The 20,755-nt window shown below is 52.8% G+C and overlaps 2 protein-coding genes across 5 annotated transcripts in view; one reads left to right on the plus strand and one right to left on the minus strand.

Moving 5' to 3' along the window:
* Tecpr2 (tectonin beta-propeller repeat containing 2) overlaps nt 1-4,146 on the plus strand; it is an 85,927-nt gene extending 81,781 nt beyond the window's left edge. Inside the window, exons 18-20 of the mRNA XM_021178973.3 lie at nt 286-427; nt 842-991; nt 1,541-4,146. Coding sequence (XP_021034632.1) covers nt 286-427; nt 842-991; nt 1,541-1,692 — 444 coding nt within the window. The 3' untranslated portion in view covers nt 1,693-4,146. The remainder of the gene's footprint in view (nt 1-285; nt 428-841; nt 992-1,540) is intronic.
* Nucleotides 4,147-8,631: 4,485 nt separating this feature from the next.
* Ankrd9 (ankyrin repeat domain 9) lies at nt 8,632-10,972 on the minus strand. 4 transcript variants are annotated; one of them, XM_085830688.1, is made up of 4 exons: nt 10,425-10,972; nt 10,152-10,324; nt 9,868-9,974; nt 8,632-9,752 (listed from the first exon to the last, which is right to left on the minus strand). In XM_085830688.1, exon 4 carries the CDS (start codon nt 9,702-9,704, stop codon nt 8,724-8,726), a length of 981 nt encoding a protein of 326 aa, XP_085686814.1. In that variant the 5' UTR covers nt 9,705-9,752; nt 9,868-9,974; nt 10,152-10,324; nt 10,425-10,972; the 3' UTR covers nt 8,632-8,723. The 4 variants fall into 4 exon arrangements, with proteins under 4 accessions (XP_085686814.1, XP_085686813.1, XP_029340756.1 ...); XM_085830687.1 differs by having other exon boundaries at nt 9,850-9,974; XM_029484896.2 differs by having other exon boundaries at nt 8,632-9,974.
* Nucleotides 10,973-20,755: the final 9,783 nt, after the last annotated feature.

Consider the following 20,755-nt stretch of genomic DNA (forward strand, 5'->3'; position numbering starts at 1 on the left):
CTGCCTTTCTACGTCGCCAGCTGAAATTGTCTGGTTGTCTGCTGGGATACCCCACAGTCTTGTTGTGTGACATTGTGATGATGGCCTGGTAAATGTCTTTCTTTCCTGTGAGACAGCATGCCAGGTACAGAACCACCAAGGAGCCTGTCCCAGCGTTGCCCCTCCTCCTCATGTCTGCTGCTCCACACAGCTTCATGTGAGGTTGACCTTGTTGTGCCTCCAGCTCCCTAAACCTATTGTCCTTCTCTGAGGATTTCTCTGAGGCCTGCTCCTTCCTGTTTCCAGCTTGCTGGGGTCACTTTGGTCAGCGTCCATTCTAGCCCCAATGACCAGATGTTGTGGGCCCTGGATAGCAGATGGAATGTGCATGTGCGAACTGGAATCACTGAGGAGATGCCCGTGGGGACAGACTGGGAGCATGTGCCAGGTAGGAGCAATCCAACAGCTATCCTATTGTCCCCACACAGCCACATAAGACAAGAACTGAAATCAATTTAAATTGAGGTCTCACAGCCCCACTGTCTGTAAAACAGGCTGTCACACACCCAGTGGCCGTATAGACGTTCTGAGATATTCGGAAGCTGGAGCCAGGTAAAGACCTGAAGGGCATTCCTTGCTGGGATAACCCAGGTCAGCCTGCTGACCTGGGAATACAGCTTTCTCAGTGCTCCAACTCATATGTGGCTCCGCCAGCCTCCAAAGCACTCTCTGCCTTGGTGCCCAGCACTATAGAGTGTCACCATAAGAAGCCCTGGTGGCCAACTGTCTGGAGAGAGCAGCACTGGGAATGGTGCTCTGTATGTATGTTCCAGAGGTGAGCTGACACCGACTTTGCCCACAGGATTGCAGGCCTGCCAGTTGGCACTGAGCACCAGGACCGTGTGGGCCCGCTGTCCAAATGGTGACCTTGCCCGCCGCTATGGCATCACAGACAAGAATCCTGCTGGGGACTACTGGAAGAAAATTCCAGGAAGTGTGTCCTGTTTCACAGGTAGATGCTGGGCATGGTAGACTTGGTGTCTCCTGGGGGAAGGTGTGTGGTGGGGCAGCAGTGTGTGTGTGTGTGTGTGTGTGTGTGTGTGTGTGTGTGTGTGTGTGTGTGTGTGTGTGTAAGAGTCTGCTCCGACCCAGCTCCACATGCCTGCAGCTGGAGCCAAGGACAAGGCCTGCCTGTGGACGGGAGGGATCAAGACCTGGGTTCTGCAGGAGCAGGAGCTTTGTTCCACAGCTTGGAGCAACCTGCCTGCACAGCTGTACACACTTGTAATCCCAGCACTTGAAAGACCAAGGAGGTAGACTGTGACTTCTAGGCTAATTTGGGTTTCATAGTGAGTTCCAAGCCAATCTGGGCTATAGTGTAAGACTTGTCTCAAAAAAAAAAAAAAATTTTAGTGAACACAGCACAGATTGGAGAGATGAACGGCCAGCTCCTCCTCATCTCTGAGCCATAATGTTATCAAGTCCAGACGGGACCCAGGGCTGATCACCACCCATGCCCCTTGTCTCACACTATGAGAGTGACTGGCTGTCTTCTTTGCAGTGACCTCATCAGATGAGCTGTGGGCAGTGGGCTCCTCTGGCTGTCTCCTTCAGCGACTGACAAAGACGTTCAGCCATTCACACAACCCCCAGAACAGCCAGGCGGCCAGCTCCCACCCTGAGGATCTGGAGGAGGAGTGGGAAGTCATCTGAAGGAGCCTAGGCGGCCAGTGGAGGAGAAAGTTCTGTGATGGAGGCCGCCATCTCCCGGTGGCTCACATATGGACGGACATGCCTCGTCCACCAGGCCAGACACCCCACACTTGCTTTCATCTGTATTTGTTTTGGTCTCATTACAGAACTCACAGCCTTAGCCATGCTCTCGGAACGGTTGCTGTAGGAGCAGCACCTTTGACATCGTGCCACGGTCACCTGCAAGTGGGGACAGTGGCTGCTGGTCAGTTGCATGCACTAGTTCCCTGTGCAGCTACGGGGCCTGGTGTGAGCCAAGAGGGACACCACCAGAGCCAGGAAGAGTTGGGCACATGTCCATACCAGAACCCCAGACCAAATGTCCTGCAGATCAGAACTTGCAGCTACTGGATATATTTGGTGACGGTGTTGTCTTTATCACAGGGGTCCTACACTTCTCTCCTAGAGATACAGGCCACAGTGCACATCCCACACAGGACATTCCAGGTGGGAAAGTACCCATGCAGGATGGGGTGTGGGGCTGTGCCAGGTTACATGCACACACCCTAGCCTCATCATGTTGCCCACACTCAGGGTAGCTGCCCACCCCCTGCCCACCTCAGCCAACACAAGAGCCAATGGGTGCAGACAGAGCACTGGTGCCCACATGGTCCATGTAGTCCAGCACAGGGGTGCTGAGCCAATCTAGAGACATCTTTGGAACGACATTTGACTAGTATGCTGGTAGGCATCCTAAAGCCAGGCTCTTCCTCAAAAGATGGATCTAGTAATTGCCTTTCTGTTTGTTATGTTACAAACCTGAATAAGATACCTCACTTCAAATCAAATCTCACAAATTTAGAAGGTAAATGTATCTTCTGAAGACAGTGAAGGTCTCTGTTCCTTCATGAGGTTTATCCTAAGCCCACCTTGTCTCGGCTATAGCTTTGCAGGGGTGGCCATCCCGTATCATGTCCTCAACCCAAGAGTAGGCAGTGTCTGCAGCGGGTATAGCACTGACTCCCCAGCAGCTGGTGGAGTACAGAGCATCTGAGCTTCAAGGGCAGGCTACCCACCCCACCCACCAGGTCCCTGTCACTGCTCCAGGCTGGCTGCTTTTTCAGTCTGCCTGGTCCAGGCAGTAACTTGATGTCTGTTTTCTACTGAGCATTGTGTCAGGACCCCAGCAGTGACGATGCAGAGGCTTCCAGGTCCCAGCAGTGACGGCAGAGGCAGCCCCGAGTGGGCTGATCCTCTTCTGTGAATGGTGTGCCTTGCCTGGCTCCTCACAATGGCAGCACTCCCCTAAGCCCACGGGACGACAGTGCAATTAAACCCAAGTTCAGTGGACACTTTGACTAGTTTTAGCCTCAGTGCTTTGGGTGATTGTCATTTTGGTTTTAAATTTTAGTTGTGCTGTGATCATGCAAAATCTTACTCTCTCCAACTGTTGTCTGCTGAGTGAGCTAGGAGGCCTGCAGGAAGCCCAGTGGCCCAGCCACACTACAGCAGAGCCCTACTGCCTGGGTGGTTTGAAGCAGCTGGCACAGACGGTACAGTGAGCAGACACACAACACACACCACAGCAACACACACCCTCTGGCAGTCCTAGAGAGAATGCCCCAAAGTAGACAGAGTGAAGGGCAGTCTCAAGACATTAGTCTTTTGTTGTTTTGAGTCAGTCTTTTGTAGCCCAGGTTGGCCTCTAGTTCACCATGTAGCTAGCCAAGGATAGCCTTTGCTGATCTTCCTGCCTCCACCTCTTAAAGTTCTGGGGTTATCGGTGTACACCACCATGTCCTGCTAAAGATGTCAGATTCCATACAAACAAGTCTATGAGTATAGTTCTTTCAGAATCTCCATTGGGGTCTTGGAGAGACAGGGGAATTGTTAACAGCACAACGGCATGTACCCACAGACATCCCACGTTACTGCTCAGGTCTCTCAGTCCCTTTTCTAGAGCCTGGAAAGGAGAATGTGGTTAGTCTGTGAGCCTCAGGTTGGGTACCTCATTTACAGTTACACAGTGAACGTGCACCAGGACCCAGCCCCAGCAAGGACCAGCATGCCAGGTATGGCCCAGACCATGGCAGGGCCTTCACCCCAGGCAGCCCCCTGTTAGTCAGTATCTCAGCATTCCATAGGCATTGCAGGGGGAGGGAGCCAACGGCGGTTGTACCCACTGCTTCCATTTAGCACAGAAAGCCTGCCTTTGCTTTATACTCAGACAATGGGACAGCCACAGAAAACCCATATGGAGTTTTTACTTATTCAAAATGTAGAACCTGTAAGTTAGAAATCCTGTGTGGGGCTGGGATGTGGCTTAGTGATGGAAGACAGATTAAAATCCCCACCTATGTGGACTCTAAGTATACCTGCAATCCCAGCACTCTGGAAGCTGAGCCAGGATTATCACAAGTTCCAGACCAGCCTGGACCACAAAGATCCTGTCTCCAAAAAAAAAAAAAACAACCCTGAATTTATAGCCTGGCGTGATGGCGCACGCCTTTAGTCCCAGCACTTGGGAGGCAGAGGCAGGCAAATTTCTGAGTTCAAGGCCAGCCTGGTCTACTGAGTGAGTTCCAGGACAGCCAGGGCTACACAGAGAAACCCTGTCTTGAAAAAACAAAACAAAACAAACAAACAAAAAAAAAACCCACAACACCCCCCCCCAATTTAAGAGTAAACAAACTGAGAAAAAGTCATGATTGCCACATTTGCATCCATGTTGAACTTGTCCAAACCAGTAGGAAAACGCAACACAAAGATGGACAAAGGAGGCGAAGCGGTGACTCACAGAAACATCCTCCAGTGGGAAACCCCAAAGGCACAGCTCTCCGTGAATGCCTCTGATGGCCCTCAGTCCAAAACCCCAACACTAAAAATGCCATTAACTGAGCTGTGTGTCTAGCAGTGATCCAGGACTGACCTAGCATGCAGTCCCCGTCTCAATCCCCAGAATGGCAGCAAATGAAACCAAACAGGGAGGGTGCCGCTGTCTTTATGAGCTTGAACACGTGCCTGTAATGCCACAGGATGGATGTCAGCAGAGCATACTGTGGGGTCCCACAGGCGATCTTAGGGCGGTGTGAAACCCTTCTGGCCTGTCAGTACAGTACGGTTTACAGACAGCGCTGCATGGTGGGGTGCCTGCCAGTGTGTACGTCACTCTTTAGGAGGGGCAGAGAGACCAGGTCTCACTTGGGACAGACAGCTGGCCAGCGAATGTTTCCAAGCCTGTGTCTTTTTTAACCCTTTGAATGTTGAGCCATGTAAATGTATTATTTATTTCAAAACTAAATAAAATTTATATGTAGAAACTCAATTCTCTTAATTTTGCAGTATTAACAGTATTTGAGTCAAACATCACAAAATCAACACCAAAAGCATTAAAAAAAAAAAACTTGTTAAAATTGGAAGTGCTTACACATTGGTGATCTTTCTTATTTTGTGTGCAGTGGTGTTTTGCCTGCATGTGTGTGTCTGACAGTGCCAAGTCCTTTAGAACTGGAGTTAAACAGTTGTGAGCTGCCATGTGGGTGCTGGGAATTGAACCTGGGTCCTCTGGAAGAGGAGCTAGTGCTCTTAACCACTGAACCATTTCTCCAGCCCCTACCATGGTGATCTTAAATACTGATCTTAAATAGTGTAGCTCCATCTCCCAGCACTGCCAGAAGAGAAAGAAAAATCTGTAAGAATACACCAAGATGACATGAACATGCAGTGAGCCAGCAGCCCACTCGTGAGCAGGGTAGCCAGAACCTCCCCAGGAGATCTGGGCCTCTCCACATAACCTGTTTTGCTTGTGTGTGTGTGTGTGTGTGTGTGTGTGTGTGTGTGTGTACATCCCATAGCACAGGTGTGGAGGTAAGAACAACTTCTTTTCCTGCCCCTTTACAGGGGTTCCAGGGATTGAACTTGGGATCTCACGCTTACATGGCAAGCACCTTTACCCACTGAGCCATTTGACAGCCCTGTGCTTCATAAGAGAAAAAAACTAAATGTCTAGATAGCAGCGGCAGCGATTTACACTTTTCCCGAGGCTGGGACAACAGTCACACCCATATAGACATTAGTCATAACTCATCAAGCTACAGATTTCTGCCTTTGTGTTTTATCATCTCAGGTTTTTATAGTCAGAGCCAGTCATCAAAGAGGGTGTGGGGGGACACCAGTATGTTTGCTCTTTTGAGACAGGGACAGGAGTAGCCTAGGCTAACCTTGATAAAAATGTTTGAGATAGTCTCACATAGCCCAAGCCGACTTAAAACTGACTACATAGCCAAGGAAGCCATTGCCACCACCTCATGAGTGCTGGGATTGTAGATGTACACCACCACACCCAGGTTTATTAATTTGGTGCTTTGATCAAACCCATGGCTTTTTAGCTGCTAGGCAGTCAAACCTGTGGACTATATTCTGAGCTCTAGCATTAACTTTTTTACTAAGGTTTCATGTTACTGAGTGTTCCGAGTCTGTGTACCATGTGCATGCCTGGTGGCCAACATGATCAGAAGAGGGCATCAGATCCCCTGAAATTGGAGTTATAAACTGTCGTAAGCTATGCTGAGGGTGCTGGGAGTTGAACGTAGGTCTTGAAGAGCAGCCCAGTGCTCTTAAGCCCTGAGGCATCTCTCCAGCTCCTGACCGTGATCTCTTGATCCTTTGTGTGTTGGGATCACAGCCAAGTACCACAGTTACTGGAAACCAGCCTTGGAGAATCTGTGTTCCCACCTCCAAGGGAGCCACCCTGTTTGGATGGGATATGAGGTAATGTACAGGGCTGCTGTCCACACTGAGGCTAGTGAAGAAATGAAGCAGAGGCTGAGGCAGATGGAGTCCATGTGGAGAACAGACACAAGAGAAGGAGCAGCAGCAGGCTATACCATCAGTGCAGACTGACCTTCCAAGACAGGTGAGGCCCTCAGTAATGAGCCTCAGTGGCTCAGTTCACTGTCTTCCCTAATAGGCCTCAGGGTCCAGAATTCTGGAGTACAGGACAGATCTCCTGGGGACACATACATTTGATGGGGGCAAGTGAAGAATTAACCAAGAGAACACCGCTTGCTAGTATGTTTTGGAGACACCAAGGTCACCTACCACTAGCTGATAGTGGATGCCAATGCGGCACAGGACTTGGCAAGCTCTAGTCACTTCTGCAAGCTTATGGCCAGGATGGTATGACAGGTGGCACCACAGCCCTTCCTGGGGCTGGAGGGCCGAAAGGACAGATAAGCCACACACTGAGGCCACCCACCTTCCTCTCAGAAACAGCCATCCCAACGATAAGTGAGGCCTTGTTTATCAGCCTGTACCACCTTTCCAGGCCTTCTTGCTTCCTGAAGCGCAGGCCGTACCAGGCATCCCATGACAATAAACAGCTATGGCAGAAAGCAGGCCTTCCTCTGAAGGATTGATTGAGAATCCACTTGGCAAGGATTATTCTCTACCCTTAAGGCCCCACCCAAATTTGTGCCCTTGGAGAGCCTTCTGCCTTTGCACAGGGGCCTGGGGACCACTCAGCAGTGAAGCAATCCTCTTCCATGGTGAACTATCACAACACTTATGTGATTGTCACCATGAGTCAATCCGCCCCTCTTGGGCTTGATGTTCCCCTGTATCTTTCTCAGGCTGGGTCCTTCCTCTATGGTGCCATTTCCTCCCACAAGGTCTCCCTGATGACCACAAGGCCGACATAGCAAACTGTTCCTCCAGACCAAGCAGCACTGGGGAAGTTGTTGGGAGAGCAGCAGCCAGAGAAGCACCAGCTCTGCACCAGCAGACCCTAAAGGGCACTGATCTAGGGAGATGTGAAGGGGAGATTCCCAACAGGAACCCAGCTTTTGAGGCTCCCCAGGAGCTATAGCAAGCCATTGTCATGTCCTGTGAATAAGGAATGCCACCACCAATGGGCATCTGGACTTGGGACCTCCCAGAAGTCCAGGGGGACTGATCATGAATGGGCCAAACTTGAGGCAGAGGAAGACACTAACACCCATCACCCACAACTGCCAGGACTCAGAGAAATTACTCAGCAGAAGGGAAGCAGAGCCTCCAGTCAAGACGAAGGATCCGTACCAGCAAGTACCCTTTCTTTTTCAGGCCTGGGAAATGGCCTAAAATCCCTTGACAATAACACGGGTCCAGGACAGGTGGCAAAGTCTGTTCCTGTTCTCTGGGCTTCCCCTCCTGTGGCCCAGCACCCTGGACATTCCCACCCCCAGGCATGCTGCACTCAGGAGCAGAGCAACAGGTGCCCCCAACCAGGCTGGCCACTTTAGCAGACTGCTAGCCTCTGCTCCTGGCAGCACATCATGGCCTTCAAGTCTATGCCACAAAGGTTGAATTTCACAGCCCAGCAAAATCCCAGGATAGGGACGGGCCCTCCCCCAGTCTCAAAGTTCCCTGGGTGTGAACCCAGCTTTGCAGCCAGGGTCCCTTTATCCTTGGAAGGCATGCCTGGTTCTCATGAGACATGATGCAGGGGACCCAAAGCCTGTGGGGAAGCAGGTGGGGAAACCCAGGGCTAGCACCTGCCGAGTCCTGACTGAGGGCAAAAGGGCCAACTCCAGGCTGGGGTGGAGAAGCAATGATTCAGTGTGAGATGAGAACACAGACACACAGCCTGATTCCCATTCAACACATGCTAGAGCTGCCTGCTCAGCTCTGCTGGACACACATCAGTCCAACCCATGGGCCATTTATGAGGCTGACAGCACAGGAGGGGGCCACTCAAAACCACACAAGCTTGTCCCCTTGGCCTCAGCACATTCTGTCCTCTTGCTTGGTCATTAGAGTCCCCACCCTCTGTTCCTGTTCCTCTCCTGCTTGGCTCAGCTGTCACCTCCCCTGGGACTCTAGGTCCTCACCCTTATCCTTGGCTGAGCAGCGAGTTCGCACACTTGAGCAACTTGGAAGCCCTACCCCAAATACATGTGACAGACCAGGCAGATCCCTCTGTACAGTCAGCGATCCATATATGTAAAGTGCCAAGTACAATGTTCTCAAAAAAATACTTCTGTCCCCATATACTGTGTCAGGGTCCCCTGAGTCTAGCCCTTGCCCGTGAGGTCCAAGGGCTGCAAAAACGATGGCAGAGGCAGCTCATCTAAGGCCTCCGGGAAGCGGCCAGGTGAGATAGTGGTGACCAACACCTGCATGGCACGAACAAAGAGGGAGGGTGGCGCCAGCCCTGCCAGCCACTGGAACTTGTCCTCACCCAACAACCGCTGCCAGCGTAGCTGGTCTCCTAGCAGTTCACATCGAGCTGGACCTACGACGCCCCCCGGGGTGTACAGTGCTAGCAGGTCAAGCAGCAGCAGGCGACGCTGACACACCTCCCCAGACGAAGTGGTGTTGGCGGTGGCAGCATTGACCGTGGCAGAAGCAGCCTCAGCATCAGTGGGGACTGAGCTGGCGTCCTGGTTCAGCTGGCGCAGCAGCAGCTCCAATGGTGTAAAGCCACTGCCGTCTCGAAGGCCTGGAGAAGCTCCGTGGCCAAGCAGCAGAAAGAGGCACTCAGGGCGTGCGAGCTCACAGGCCACGTGCAGCGACGTGCCACCGCCCTCCACGCGGCTGCAGCCACGCCGGTCCAGGAGGCGCACTCGCTCTTCCACTGGGAAGTCCTGCACGGTTCGCAGGATGCGCCGCAGGATGCCCACGCGGTTGTAGCGCACCGCCAGCGCCACGTGCGGCCCGGGCGCGGTGCAGCAGCGGAAGCCTGCGCTAGGTGGGGCGAGTGCACACCGTGGGAAGGTAGCTAGCAGGTAGTGAGCATAGGCTTGGTGGTCGTGCACGAGCGCGTAGAGCAGAGCCTCTGATGGCGAATAGGCCGCAGCACGCCCCCGCTCGTCACAGTGGAAGGCTTCGCTGGCACGTATGTCCTCGAGTAGCCACACTGGCAGCTGATCTCGCACTGCCAGGTAGAAGGCAAAGGATGACTTCCGGCACTGCTTCTGCACCCGCAAGCGAGCTGCGCCGGGACCCTCGGGCCCTCCGTTGGCGCTGCGTCCAGGCCTGGTGTCCCACGGCATGCTGGCCTCTGGGAGTCTCAAAGCATGGGTCACACCACCCAGACCAACCTGTGAGACGAAGTAGGGTCAAGTGAATCGGCTCTGCCAGTCACTGCCCCCAGCTCTATTCTCTCCTGGGCCCAGAACCATTCTTGAATTTCTGCACCTGCACTTCCTCTCTTGCCTGTGCTAGAGAAGGCTGGATCTGCTGGAGCCTTCCGTGTGCCAACCCTCTGCAGCCCTGGAACCTTCAAAAAGAGCTCCTTTCACACCTGAGCCAGGTCCTTCCAACTGCAAATAAAGAGGAACCCATGGGACATCGCAGAAGACTCAGGCTCACAGCACAAGTTGAGCCCAAATCATCCTCACACCCCCAAATCCAGTCCCAACTCTACTTCTACCCTGACCCCAAGAGAGTACTCAAACTTCTTTCCAGGAGGGTCGGGGAGATTATTCACTTAGACCTACCTGGTTCCTGCAGGCAGCCCTGGGTTCTGTAGATGCAGGTATTCACTCTAACACACCAAACCTCATCAAGAAAGTGGTGGCCCAGGGCTGGCAGTGCGCCCGCCCGCAGCCAGAGTTGGGAAGTGCCTCTGGCTCTTTTATCCACAATTTTGCTGCCCACTAGGAATGAGCTCCTGGGAGGAGGGAAAAGGTGAAGTCAGTGGAGGATTGGAGCGTACACCGCCTGCAGTCCACTCCAGGTCCATCCACAGGAGGCCGATACTGCCATCTCACTTTTCAACGGGGGACAAGCTAGTCCAAGGTCAGTCACCAAGTCAGGCTGAGCCAGGACAAGAGCCTAGGTCTCCTGCGTTCTGTTTGAAGCCCGTTCCATACACTGCAGACCCCAGTTTAAAAACCCTACCTCCACCTTGGGTCCCAAGCCTCAAACCTGAGCCCTGGCCATTCACCCTTGGCCTCCCTGCCCAAGAGCCCTACTGCCTCCAGCAAGGGTAAGCTCTAGGTTAAAGGGACCTGGGACAGCCAGAGGGCCTCGTCCACAGTGTCATGACCATTATCTGGGTTACAGAGGTGAGCACTATAGAGTGGGCTGCAGCAGACGTCCCTCTGGGGGGATTGGCATGACTGCAGCTCCTCCCCGAACCTGGGCCCCCTGCGCCCCAGGTGCACTGTGTGGGCACGCGTGGGGTGCCGGGCGGGTTACGTAAAGTTCGGCCGCCCCACGTCACTGGGCAGAGTCACGGCCGCGGCTCTGTGACTGGAGCTTGGGCCGCCGGCCAGATCCTCCCTGACCCCTCCCGGGGCGCGCCCGAGTGTCTGCGGGCCGGTGGCCAGGATCAGGGGCTGCACCTGCGCACCGGGGCGCTCGGGGCAGGCGACTCACCAAGCCGCGCGACCCTGTCCCTGCGGCGAGCCGGAGCGCGCGCCGTCCATGCACGGGCGAGCAGACAGAGATCCCACGACGCCGGGAGCGGAGGCAGCGCCCGCCGCACGAGCCCGCCGCACTCTGAGCCGCCGCGACACCGTCTCCCGATGCCGGTGCCGGTGCCGCCGAGGGGCGGGCGGCGGGCGGCGCAGTGCGGCCGGGGCCGGGCAGGACCGCGGGACGGGCCGCCGCCGCCATTGGCTAACGCCGCCGGCCCCCGCCGCTATCCATTGGTCGTCGCGCTGCACCATTGTTGCGTCACGGGCCAGGGGGCGGGACTCTCAGAGGGACCCGCGGAAAACTTCGGAGAAACTTGAGGGCCCCGGGATGGGGGGTGGGGGTGGGGGTGAGAGATGCTGGGCACGGGGCGGAGCTTGGAGGGCGGGACGTGATGGAGGCGGGGCGAGTCCCGACAGGCTCCTGGAGCTGGGTCTGTGCCGTCCTAGGTCTGCACACAAGAATAGGTTCCCTGGCTTGCGGCTACAGCAAGAGTCCTGCTCTGGGCCTCCCTTGCTCTGACCCTCACTGACCTTGGAGAAACATCCAGCTGTTACCCCATCTGCGTGTGGGAAGGCCTAGAATAGGACTGAGCCCTTAAACGATTGCACCTTGCTCTGCCCTGCCAACGCCCTGGCATGGCTAGCCTCCGCTCCAATCTCATAAGAGAGGCATGGATGCATGCGTGGATAAGAGCTGTTTATAGTGCCTATTGTGTCGTCTTCTGGGCTAAACGCCTTCTTTCACTTTGACTTCACCACTAACACAGGAGAAAAGGGGGGAGGGGCAGAATTATGATGCCTGCTATGAGGTAGATAGTTATTTAAGTCCAGTATGAGTTGGCACATGCCTTTAATCTCTGAACTCAGGAGGTGGAGGCAGGTGGATCTCTGAACTGATCTCTGAACCTGGTCTAGAAAGTGAGTTCCAAGACAGCCAGGACTACAGAGAAACCCTATCTCAACACACACACACACACACACACACACACACACACAGAGTAGGTTGTCCAAAGAAAGGTACACTTTGCGGCTGTTTTTCACTCAGGCGGAACTGGGAGCGCATTCTAGCCTTCCCTTAGCTGACCCTAGAGCCTGAGGGAGCCCCTGACTTCATCAGGGGTACGGGAGTGCCAAGTCCATTCCAAATGCACGGATGAAAGCTGCCACGCCTGGGCCTTGGGACTCTCACCCCACCTTACTGGAGGCAAGGATCCCCCTGATGAAATAGTTCCAAACTCCATTCACAGGCGTGGCCAGCTTCTTTTCCACAATGCCCTTAGAGGCTCAGTTAGGGCCAAGGGTTCCTGCAGCCTCCATCCAGGCCCTTCCTCCTACCTCTGTCCAGCAGATGGCTAGCACCTTCAAATCACCCTCCCCTCCCCTACCTCAGAGCAAATGTGTACACAGCCTTCAACCCTCTTGGCTCCTCTGTGCCAGCAGGGGCTAAGGGACTTTAGGCTGGAGTCTCTCTCACCTGGCTCCTTTAAGCAGACTTAAGCAGGCATACATACACACAATACACACACACACATATGCACACATGGAGACTTCCTGTTATTCTTTACCTTCATTAATCAGGGTTCTCTAGAATCACAGAACTTATGCAATGTCTCTCTATATTAAGGGAATTTATCATAATGACTTAGTCTGTAGTCCAACTAACCTAATATTGGGCAGCCATGAATGGGAAGTCCAAGAATCTACGAGTTGTTCAACCTCACTAGGCTAGTGGTTTCAGCTAGGTGAAGGGGAAACTTAAGCGGTCTTTGGAAAGTCATTGTGTCAGATGGTGTTTTGCTGGGGCAAACACGTGAAGGAGTGTTTTCCTGAAATGGGCACAGATGAAAGACTAAGGCAGACTGGTGAAGGAACGTTTCACTGAAGCAGACACAGGAGAGAGGATATTCTGCTAAATCAGGAACATGAAAGGACCTGTGATTAAAAGAAAGAAAGGAAATACGATGAGGATTCTTAGCTAACGAAATGCATGGAATTCTGCCTTAGATTGCGTAGTGCATTTGTCAGGACTCCATAGAGAGAAACACACACACACACAACCTTGTGATGTGCTGCAGTTTCTTGCTGCTTCCACAGACTGGGGCTGATTTGCAGAGTGATATTTTGCCCATGGTGAACATGTGCTGTCTGGAGAGAGTATAAAAAGGACAGTGATGGAGGCCGAGCTTGGCTTGCCTATAGAGCTAGCTGTGCAACACTTATGGGTCTCGAGTCTTTGCTGATCTTCGCTTCCCTGCTAGACAGACAGACAGAGCAGAGAACTAACTTCTTCCAGAATTCCTCCTGCTCCCTCCTGCTGACTTGAGCAGAGGCTGAGGCCTGGCTGTGTCTGCTAGGTAATGCCGCTGCTACTGATTCATGTTTGCCATCCCGATTCTTCCGAACTAAATTGCTGGTGTGTCCTCAAGTGTTTGCAAGTGGATCAAACTGCCACTGCTAACCTGTGAGCTGAACTGATTTCCAGACAACACAGATGGAAACAGCGGTTCCTTGCTCCAAAGAACCTTTCTAAACAGGTCCACTTCCCCCATATCCTTTCTTTTCCACTACCTCTGGTGGGTGGTGAGCTAACAGCCATCCTTAAAAATAAGGTTTGAAAAAAAATGAAAGCTACAGCTGGTCTTCTATATAAGCTGGAATCCTGAAGAAGTAGGTTCCAACAGGTGTGCTGGCAAGTAAGTGTGGGCAGGCGAGGAAGAGTGAGCCTTCCTCCTTCCAACGTCCTTTGTAGGCCTCCAGCAGAAGGTTGTGCCACCACGCCTAGATCTGGAACTTGCTTTGTGCCAGGCTGACCTTGAATTCAGAGATCTGCCTGCCTCAGTCTCCTGGGATTAAAGGCGTGTACTACCTTGCCTGGGTCTAAGCTTTTCATGGCCACTATGCCTCAAGATCTCCATGTCAAGAGCCAGGTCAGAAGTCTGTGTCCTTCTGGCCTCAGGATCTGAATCATCACAAGTGTGCCCTTTGCTTCCAGATTGTAATTCACTCCAGATGTAGTCAAGGTGACAACCAGGAATAGCTGTCACAGGACCCTAGGCCAGCTAAGCAGTCCCAAGAGATAAACAAAGCTTTCAAGTCCAGAGAGGAGACAGACAGCCCAGGGCATGCAGGCATGTTTGTAACCTAGCCTATAAAACATGTTTATACCAGTCTGCCAACTGTGACCCCAGCACCCCTACACCATGCCAAGGCAGTGTTACCTTGTAAACTAAACCAGCTCCTAGGAGATCCATGGCAAGTCACGTTCAGGAGGAAGAGGGTTAAAGAACACTAGGCTAGGGCTGGAGAGGTGGCTTAGTGGTTAAGAGCACTGACTGCTCTTCTAGATGTCCTGAGTTCAATTCCCAGCAACCACATGGTAATGGGATCCGACACTCTCTTCTGGTGTGTCTGAAGACAGCTATAGTGTACTCATATACATAAAATAAATAAATCTTAAAAAAAAAAACAAAAACCACTAAGTCAGCTAGCGCTACCTTTACCAGGCCTCGGCTTTCAACAAGTCTCTGGTTTCTTCAAGCTATTGTCTTCTGGATGTCTACTAATGGTAGAAAGTGTGCCAAAGTGAATGGCCTTCGGGAGCCCCCAGCTCCTCCTCCTCCTCCTCCTTCTCTTCCTCCTTCTGAGAGCTTTTAAACTCAGAGAACCCGACCTAAGGTAGACTAACAGGCTGGTATCTAGCATTAGTTTCCAAGTTGCCCCCCAACAGAACCCGAGCCTAGCTCCAGTCTCTGGGCTAATTCCCAACAAGACCAGAGTTTCCAGGTTACAAGCCTGCCCTCTGCCTAACGACCACCAATGCAGAGGGGAGCAGAAGTTAAGTTTATGACATGACTCCCAGCACCAGCCAATTGTGTTAAAGGCCACAGTAACTTTCCAGTTAGATGCTTGCACACGTATTGCCGGCTTGCTGCTAACTCTAAGGCCTTGCCCTGATAGACATTCAGAACTCCACTACCACCAAAACCATCCTGTGTGACGGTGGTGCATTGGGGGGCCCGAGCTAGCTCGAGTAAAGACCCTGCTGTGAGCTGCATCAGATCTCCTGTGTGTGGTTTTTGGGGATCACTAACACTTCCCTGGCACCACACTCCCTAGGGAGGAGATGTGGAGAGAGGGCTTCCAGCAGCTCGTTGTGTGGCTCCTTGCCCAATTCTACTTCTGCACAGCTTAGGTGAGACGTAGCTCTTTTTACAGCCATTGTGTCATGAAGGCAAAAGGGCAAAGGTTCCAAGGCCAGGAGGGCACTTGGAGTCTCTGAAGCGAAGTCTCTGACGTCCTCTCCTGGCTGGGGTTCCCAGAGGCCTCAAGCAACCTGATCCCATTTCTCGCCTGCTCAGAAGCAGTGTCTGCGCAGGCCCTTAGCCAAAAAGTCCAGACGAGTTGCTGAAAATGTTCGGGGGAACCTGTGCTATGGAGCAGTGGGAGAGGCTCAGAGGTCAGTGGGCCACAGCAAGTCCCTGGGCCATACCTGCTGAGGCAGGAGCTTGGATGTGTGCTGCAGTCATGAAATGCAGATGGAGGGGAGGAAGTTATTTTGCTTGTGAGATAGTCAGGCATACACACACACACACACACACACACGCACACGCACGCACGCGCACACACACACACACACACACACACAAATAATACTACCGGCTCCCTGAGAGAAACAGCAGGTAAGCTATTGTGGTGTAACGTGATCAGTATTCAACCAGCTGAGGTAGCTGGATTGCTATGAGTTCAAGGCCATCCTGAGCCCCTGGGGAGGAGAGAGACAAGATGGTAGGCTGATAGATTTGAAAGCTCCAGCTGTTCTAGACCCTGTTCCCTGTCTCATGGCTTTTTGGTGGCAGGTGGCTTTCTTTATCATGGCACCAAACAGTCCTACCCTCAGCAGCTTACCCTGTCCCCAAGGTCACGGTCGTGGCTTGAACATGTCCCTTGAGGTTTGCATGTTGGAAACCAAGTCCCCAGTGAGACTGTGTTGAGAGGCGGGAAGATCAGGAGTCGCCTGGCCTCGGCAATGGGTTAATGCTTTCTCTGGAGAAAGTCCACCGTGACTCTGCCTCCCCCCCCTCCCAGCCCAGAGCTATCTCTATACCTCTGTTCCTTCAAGGTTCCTGGCCTCATTGCTCTGTGGCTGCACTGAGCAGGCAGAGATGCCTGACAGTACCCATCCTCAAGGCCTGCCTGCTACTTGGGTGTCAGGCTTGCTAGATAAGCTGTGCCCCATGCCCTGGCATGAAGGATTCCAGTGCTGTGAACATCCCTGACCACACTGGGGGCACCGCAGCCAGGCCCATGATTGTCCCAAGACCAGCCATAACCGCACCCCAAGCTGCCTCGGGCATGTCTTTGCTGTCCTTCAAGGGTATCCAGGTTACCATGTAGACACTCATGAAGGGGCAACTTCCTCTTTAGAAGGTCAAATTGGATGTGGTAAGTGGCAGACAGACAGGAGGACACCATGATTCCCAGAGAGGCTGAGGAGACCCCAAGGTTGGAGGGGTGAGGGGGTGAAGTGGAAAATCTTGCTAACTGGGCAGAGTTGACCTTTGATGTCGCCGTGTGTTTCCTGAGACCTGACCCAAGGCACACTTTCATCTCTCATGGAAATCTTGCTCACTGCCAGGGTCAAAGTGTCTGTGGGTACCCAGGCAGTGGATTGCTCAGTGAGGGCAGAGGTGGGGGGTGGAGAAAGGACTAGAAACTGAGGGCTGCTGCAGGCAAGCAGGCCTCAGGCCTCAGAAACTAAGCGGGGAGGGCTCTCAACAGAGGAGCCATGTGGCCCACCCTCTCTGCTCCCTGTGGCTGCCAAGGATAAACTGCAGAGGGCTGAGCAGGCACAGCTACTGCAGCTGCTGCGGATGACAGCTGAGGGGTCACATACTGCATAGATCTTCTGCAGTGTGTGAGGAGAGAGACCCACGGTTCCCAGACTCTCAGGTTGAGCACCTGGAAGCTGGAGCGGAGCCAGTACAGGAGCTGGAAGAGCTGTGTCCATAGCAACAGGAAGATGGAGAGGTCTGGCTGATGGACAGCTGGGATTATGGGTACTTCCGGCTCCAGGACCAGGAAGATGGATGGCTCAGTCAGTAAACACGCTTGCTGCCCAGCCTGATGACTGGAGTTCAATCCCCGGGACCCCAGGACATGGTGAAGGAAGAGAACTGACTCCCTTGGGATATCCTCTGACCTCCACTCATGCTGTGGCATGCACATGCACACATACCCACAGGAAGAGGGCATCAGCGAGAAGTGAGGGAGTCCAAGGGCAGGTCCTAGTGCTTCTAGCAAAGGGGAAAGGCTCTCAGAAGCCAAAACAGGTGCAGGAGGTCTGGACACACGTTAAGGTGGCCTAAGGAGGAAGTGTGGTCAGTGGGAACTAGTGGCGCCAGGTGGCCGAAACAGGAACATTGCCACACAGGTCACAGCATCCTTCGCCAAGGTTGGGTGAAGTAAGCACTTTATTTGAACAGGGTTCAGGCACCAGCCAAGTAGAGGACTGGAGATGTTTCTGAAGGAGTCGAGGAAGTGAAAGAGACAGAGGGCACAGAGGGAGGGTGAGAGAAGGTGTGTGAATGTGCCCGAGTGCGGGTGGCCGGGCACTCAAGCTATCCCAATCATGCCCTGTCCTCCCTTCTGAGAAACCCCCTTCACAGCCGTCCCCAGGCAGCCTGGAAGGGCGGCTGTAAAGCTCCAGTCCCTGGAAGGTGAATATGGCTGGTCCTGGTGTGGAAACCTTTCAGAATGACGCCTTGGGAAGACTAGCAGAAGTGCTGCTTGCTTGGAGAGAAGGGTGTGATAGGGCATGGATGTCCGGGAGGGCACAGGTACAGGTGATGGTGTGTGCATCCACTCTGATACACTTTGCACATCATAGTAGGTGCACTGTGACATTGTCGTCGATGCACATGATACATATCAGTCACATTTGCCCCAAGCCCTTCCTTGGTCCCTTCTAGTCCCAGCCATCCCCCTTCCCACCTCTCCCCCTTCTACTTAATTGTTTTTCCTTTGATTTTTACTTATAGGTGGGTGTTTGCTGGGAATCAAACCTGAGTCCTATGGAACAGCACACAGGCAGGAAGTGCTCTTTTTTTTTTTTTTTTTTTTTTATTATATATAAGTACACTGCAGCTGTCTTCAGACACTCCAGAAGAGGGAGCCAGATCTCGTTACGGATGGTTGTGAGCCACCATGTGGTTGCTGGGATTTGAACTCTGGACCTTCGGAAGAGCAGTCGGGTGCTCTTACCCACTGAGCCATCTCACCAGCCCCCAGGAAGTGCTCTTAATGGCCAAGTCCTCTCTCCAGCCCCCACACTGTGTGTGTGAGTGTGTGTGTGTGTGTGTGTGTGTGTGTGTGTATGTCCCTGTTCCACTGAGTTTTACTGTGTTGTTTCCAGGACCATGGGAAACAGTGGCTGCTCTCCCTTCCCTAGCAAGAGCTGAGTGCACATAAACCCTCTGGGGAGGGGAGTGCTACGGGCCACTCTCTTTACTATGAGACGTGGACTTACATATACTAGGCCAGCCTCTTACTGTGTATTGAGTAGGATGACCTGGAACTTATAGGTCATCCTGCTGCCTTCACTTCCCCAGTGCTGGCATGACGGCAGACATGCCTGTGTATATAGTGCTGAGGACTAAGCCCAGGGCCTCCAACATCTAGGAAAGCTTTTTACCACTGAGCTACCATGCAACCGTGGTTTTAGCTTTCGTGGTCATCTTCTCAGTGAGGAGGGATGGGGCTGGAAGAGTCCATTCACCGACCACCTGGAAGTGTTCCCTGACCCAGGCACTACCTGGAGCCTGACACTAGGGCAGGGGGACAGCCTAGGAAAGCACAGAGGATCAGGCCATGGCAGCCCCATGGAAGAGCTGCTGCTGGACTCTCTGGGTTCTACATGGCCAGCCACACATCAGCTAGGGACTTGGCCTAGGCAACTGACTGCACGTCTGAAGGCTGGTCACACAGCTGTACTATGAGTCAGGGAGAGTCTCAGAGATCAAGAAGAAGGTATTCCCAATGTCAGGATGAGCAGAGCCAGGGTTGAAAGTGGCCAGGAGCCTGAGTCGGTATGTGTAGGTCCTCCTGTCGTGGGCCCCACCCCACCCAGGTCCTATCTTACTGTCACCTGGCTGAACCAAAACTTACCTGGTCTTTAAGGATGAACTCTGGCCTTCCTCTGATCAGAGGGGCTCCGGCTCGCCCATCCTCCTCCCGGTCTATCCCACTGGTCTCTCAAGGCTCAACACAAGGAAGGTAACTTACTAGAAAAGAATTGTCTGAGACACGTAGCAAAGCTGTACAAAAAGCTGCCATGGCCCAGCTGGGAGAACCATCCCAGGACAGTGCTCTGGTATGAATAGGCAGTTCACACACTAGCCAGTAAAGATATGCAGCTGTGCCAGGAGTCCATAAATGGGCAGCCTCTTGTTTTGCCTGGCGGCCAGGCTAAAATTGAGCAGCATTTGGCCAGCCTGTCAAAGCCAGGTGGAGACTGTGGACAGGCCAAGTGGGAAGTCTCGAAGTCATCATTGGTCAAGCTAAAGGGGAGGAGCCAGAAAGGCCGACATTTCTTTATAGTGCTGGGGACTGATCCCAGAGTCTCTCACATGTCACCATTCCTTTTGTAGGTAGGCATCCTATCCCAGGTAAATGTTGGCTCTGATGCCAAGTTACATATGAGATGTTCACCTTGGTGATGCGTTAATGTTTCCTAAAAGAATTGAGTCCAAGAGTAGGGAGATGGCCCATCAGTTAAGATCACTTGATGCTTTTGCATGACCCATGCTGAGAACTCTCATTTCAGGGGATGTAACACCGTCTGCTGTCTTCTGCAGACACCTGCACTCATATGTGTTCACACCCACACACTCACATGTACACATGACCACACACATGTGCTCACACTCACATGTGAACACATCCACACAGCCACATAGTTAAAAATAAATCGTCAAAAAACACTCGAGCCTGAATTTCACATTTCGCTTCTGTTGCATAGTTATCAGGTGTCAGCTAAGTGCCAAGGAGATGGATTTTTTTGCTGTTTAGCCTATACTCCTCCCTTAGTGTGAGTCAGGCCCCATGACCTCTCAGTCTTTTGTCTTTGTAGGACTTCTGGATCCAGCCAAGCCTGATCATCCAGCCTTTTCCATTCAACAAAGTGGTAAATTATCTCTTCTGCTTAGACCAGTTGGAGAAGCACTCTTCAGTCGTAAGGGGAATAGCTATGACATCATCTCTGCTCTCCCAGTGTGATGACAGCAGTGCTGTGTGTCCTCAACCGGTGGCTCATTACATCCAGGTACAGCACAGCCACAGGCAAGAACAGAACCTGCACACATCTTCTCATCTGCCCGATGGAGTCAGAGACTCTCACCCCAGAGGACATTGTAAGGGCCAACTGGGCCCCCACCGGCATGGCCTTGCAGAGCACAGAGATTATCCCAGTAACTGACTTGTTATGACCTCATTCTTATTTTAACATTTATTTTATTTTATGTGAATGAGTATTTGCCTGTGTGTATGCATGTGTCATGTGTGTGCCGGTGCCTGTAAAAGCCAGAAGAGGATGCCAAGTTCTTCTGAAGCTGGAGTTCAGATGTGTGTGAGTCACCACGTGGATGCAGGGAAATGAACCCCAATCCTTGGCAAGAGCAGCAATG

This window comes from Mus caroli, unplaced genomic scaffold, assembly GCF_978045245.1.
Source record: "Mus caroli unplaced genomic scaffold, Mus_caroli_1 scaffold_14, whole genome shotgun sequence".
In the NCBI taxonomy this organism is placed as follows: domain Eukaryota; kingdom Metazoa; phylum Chordata; class Mammalia; order Rodentia; family Muridae; genus Mus; species Mus caroli.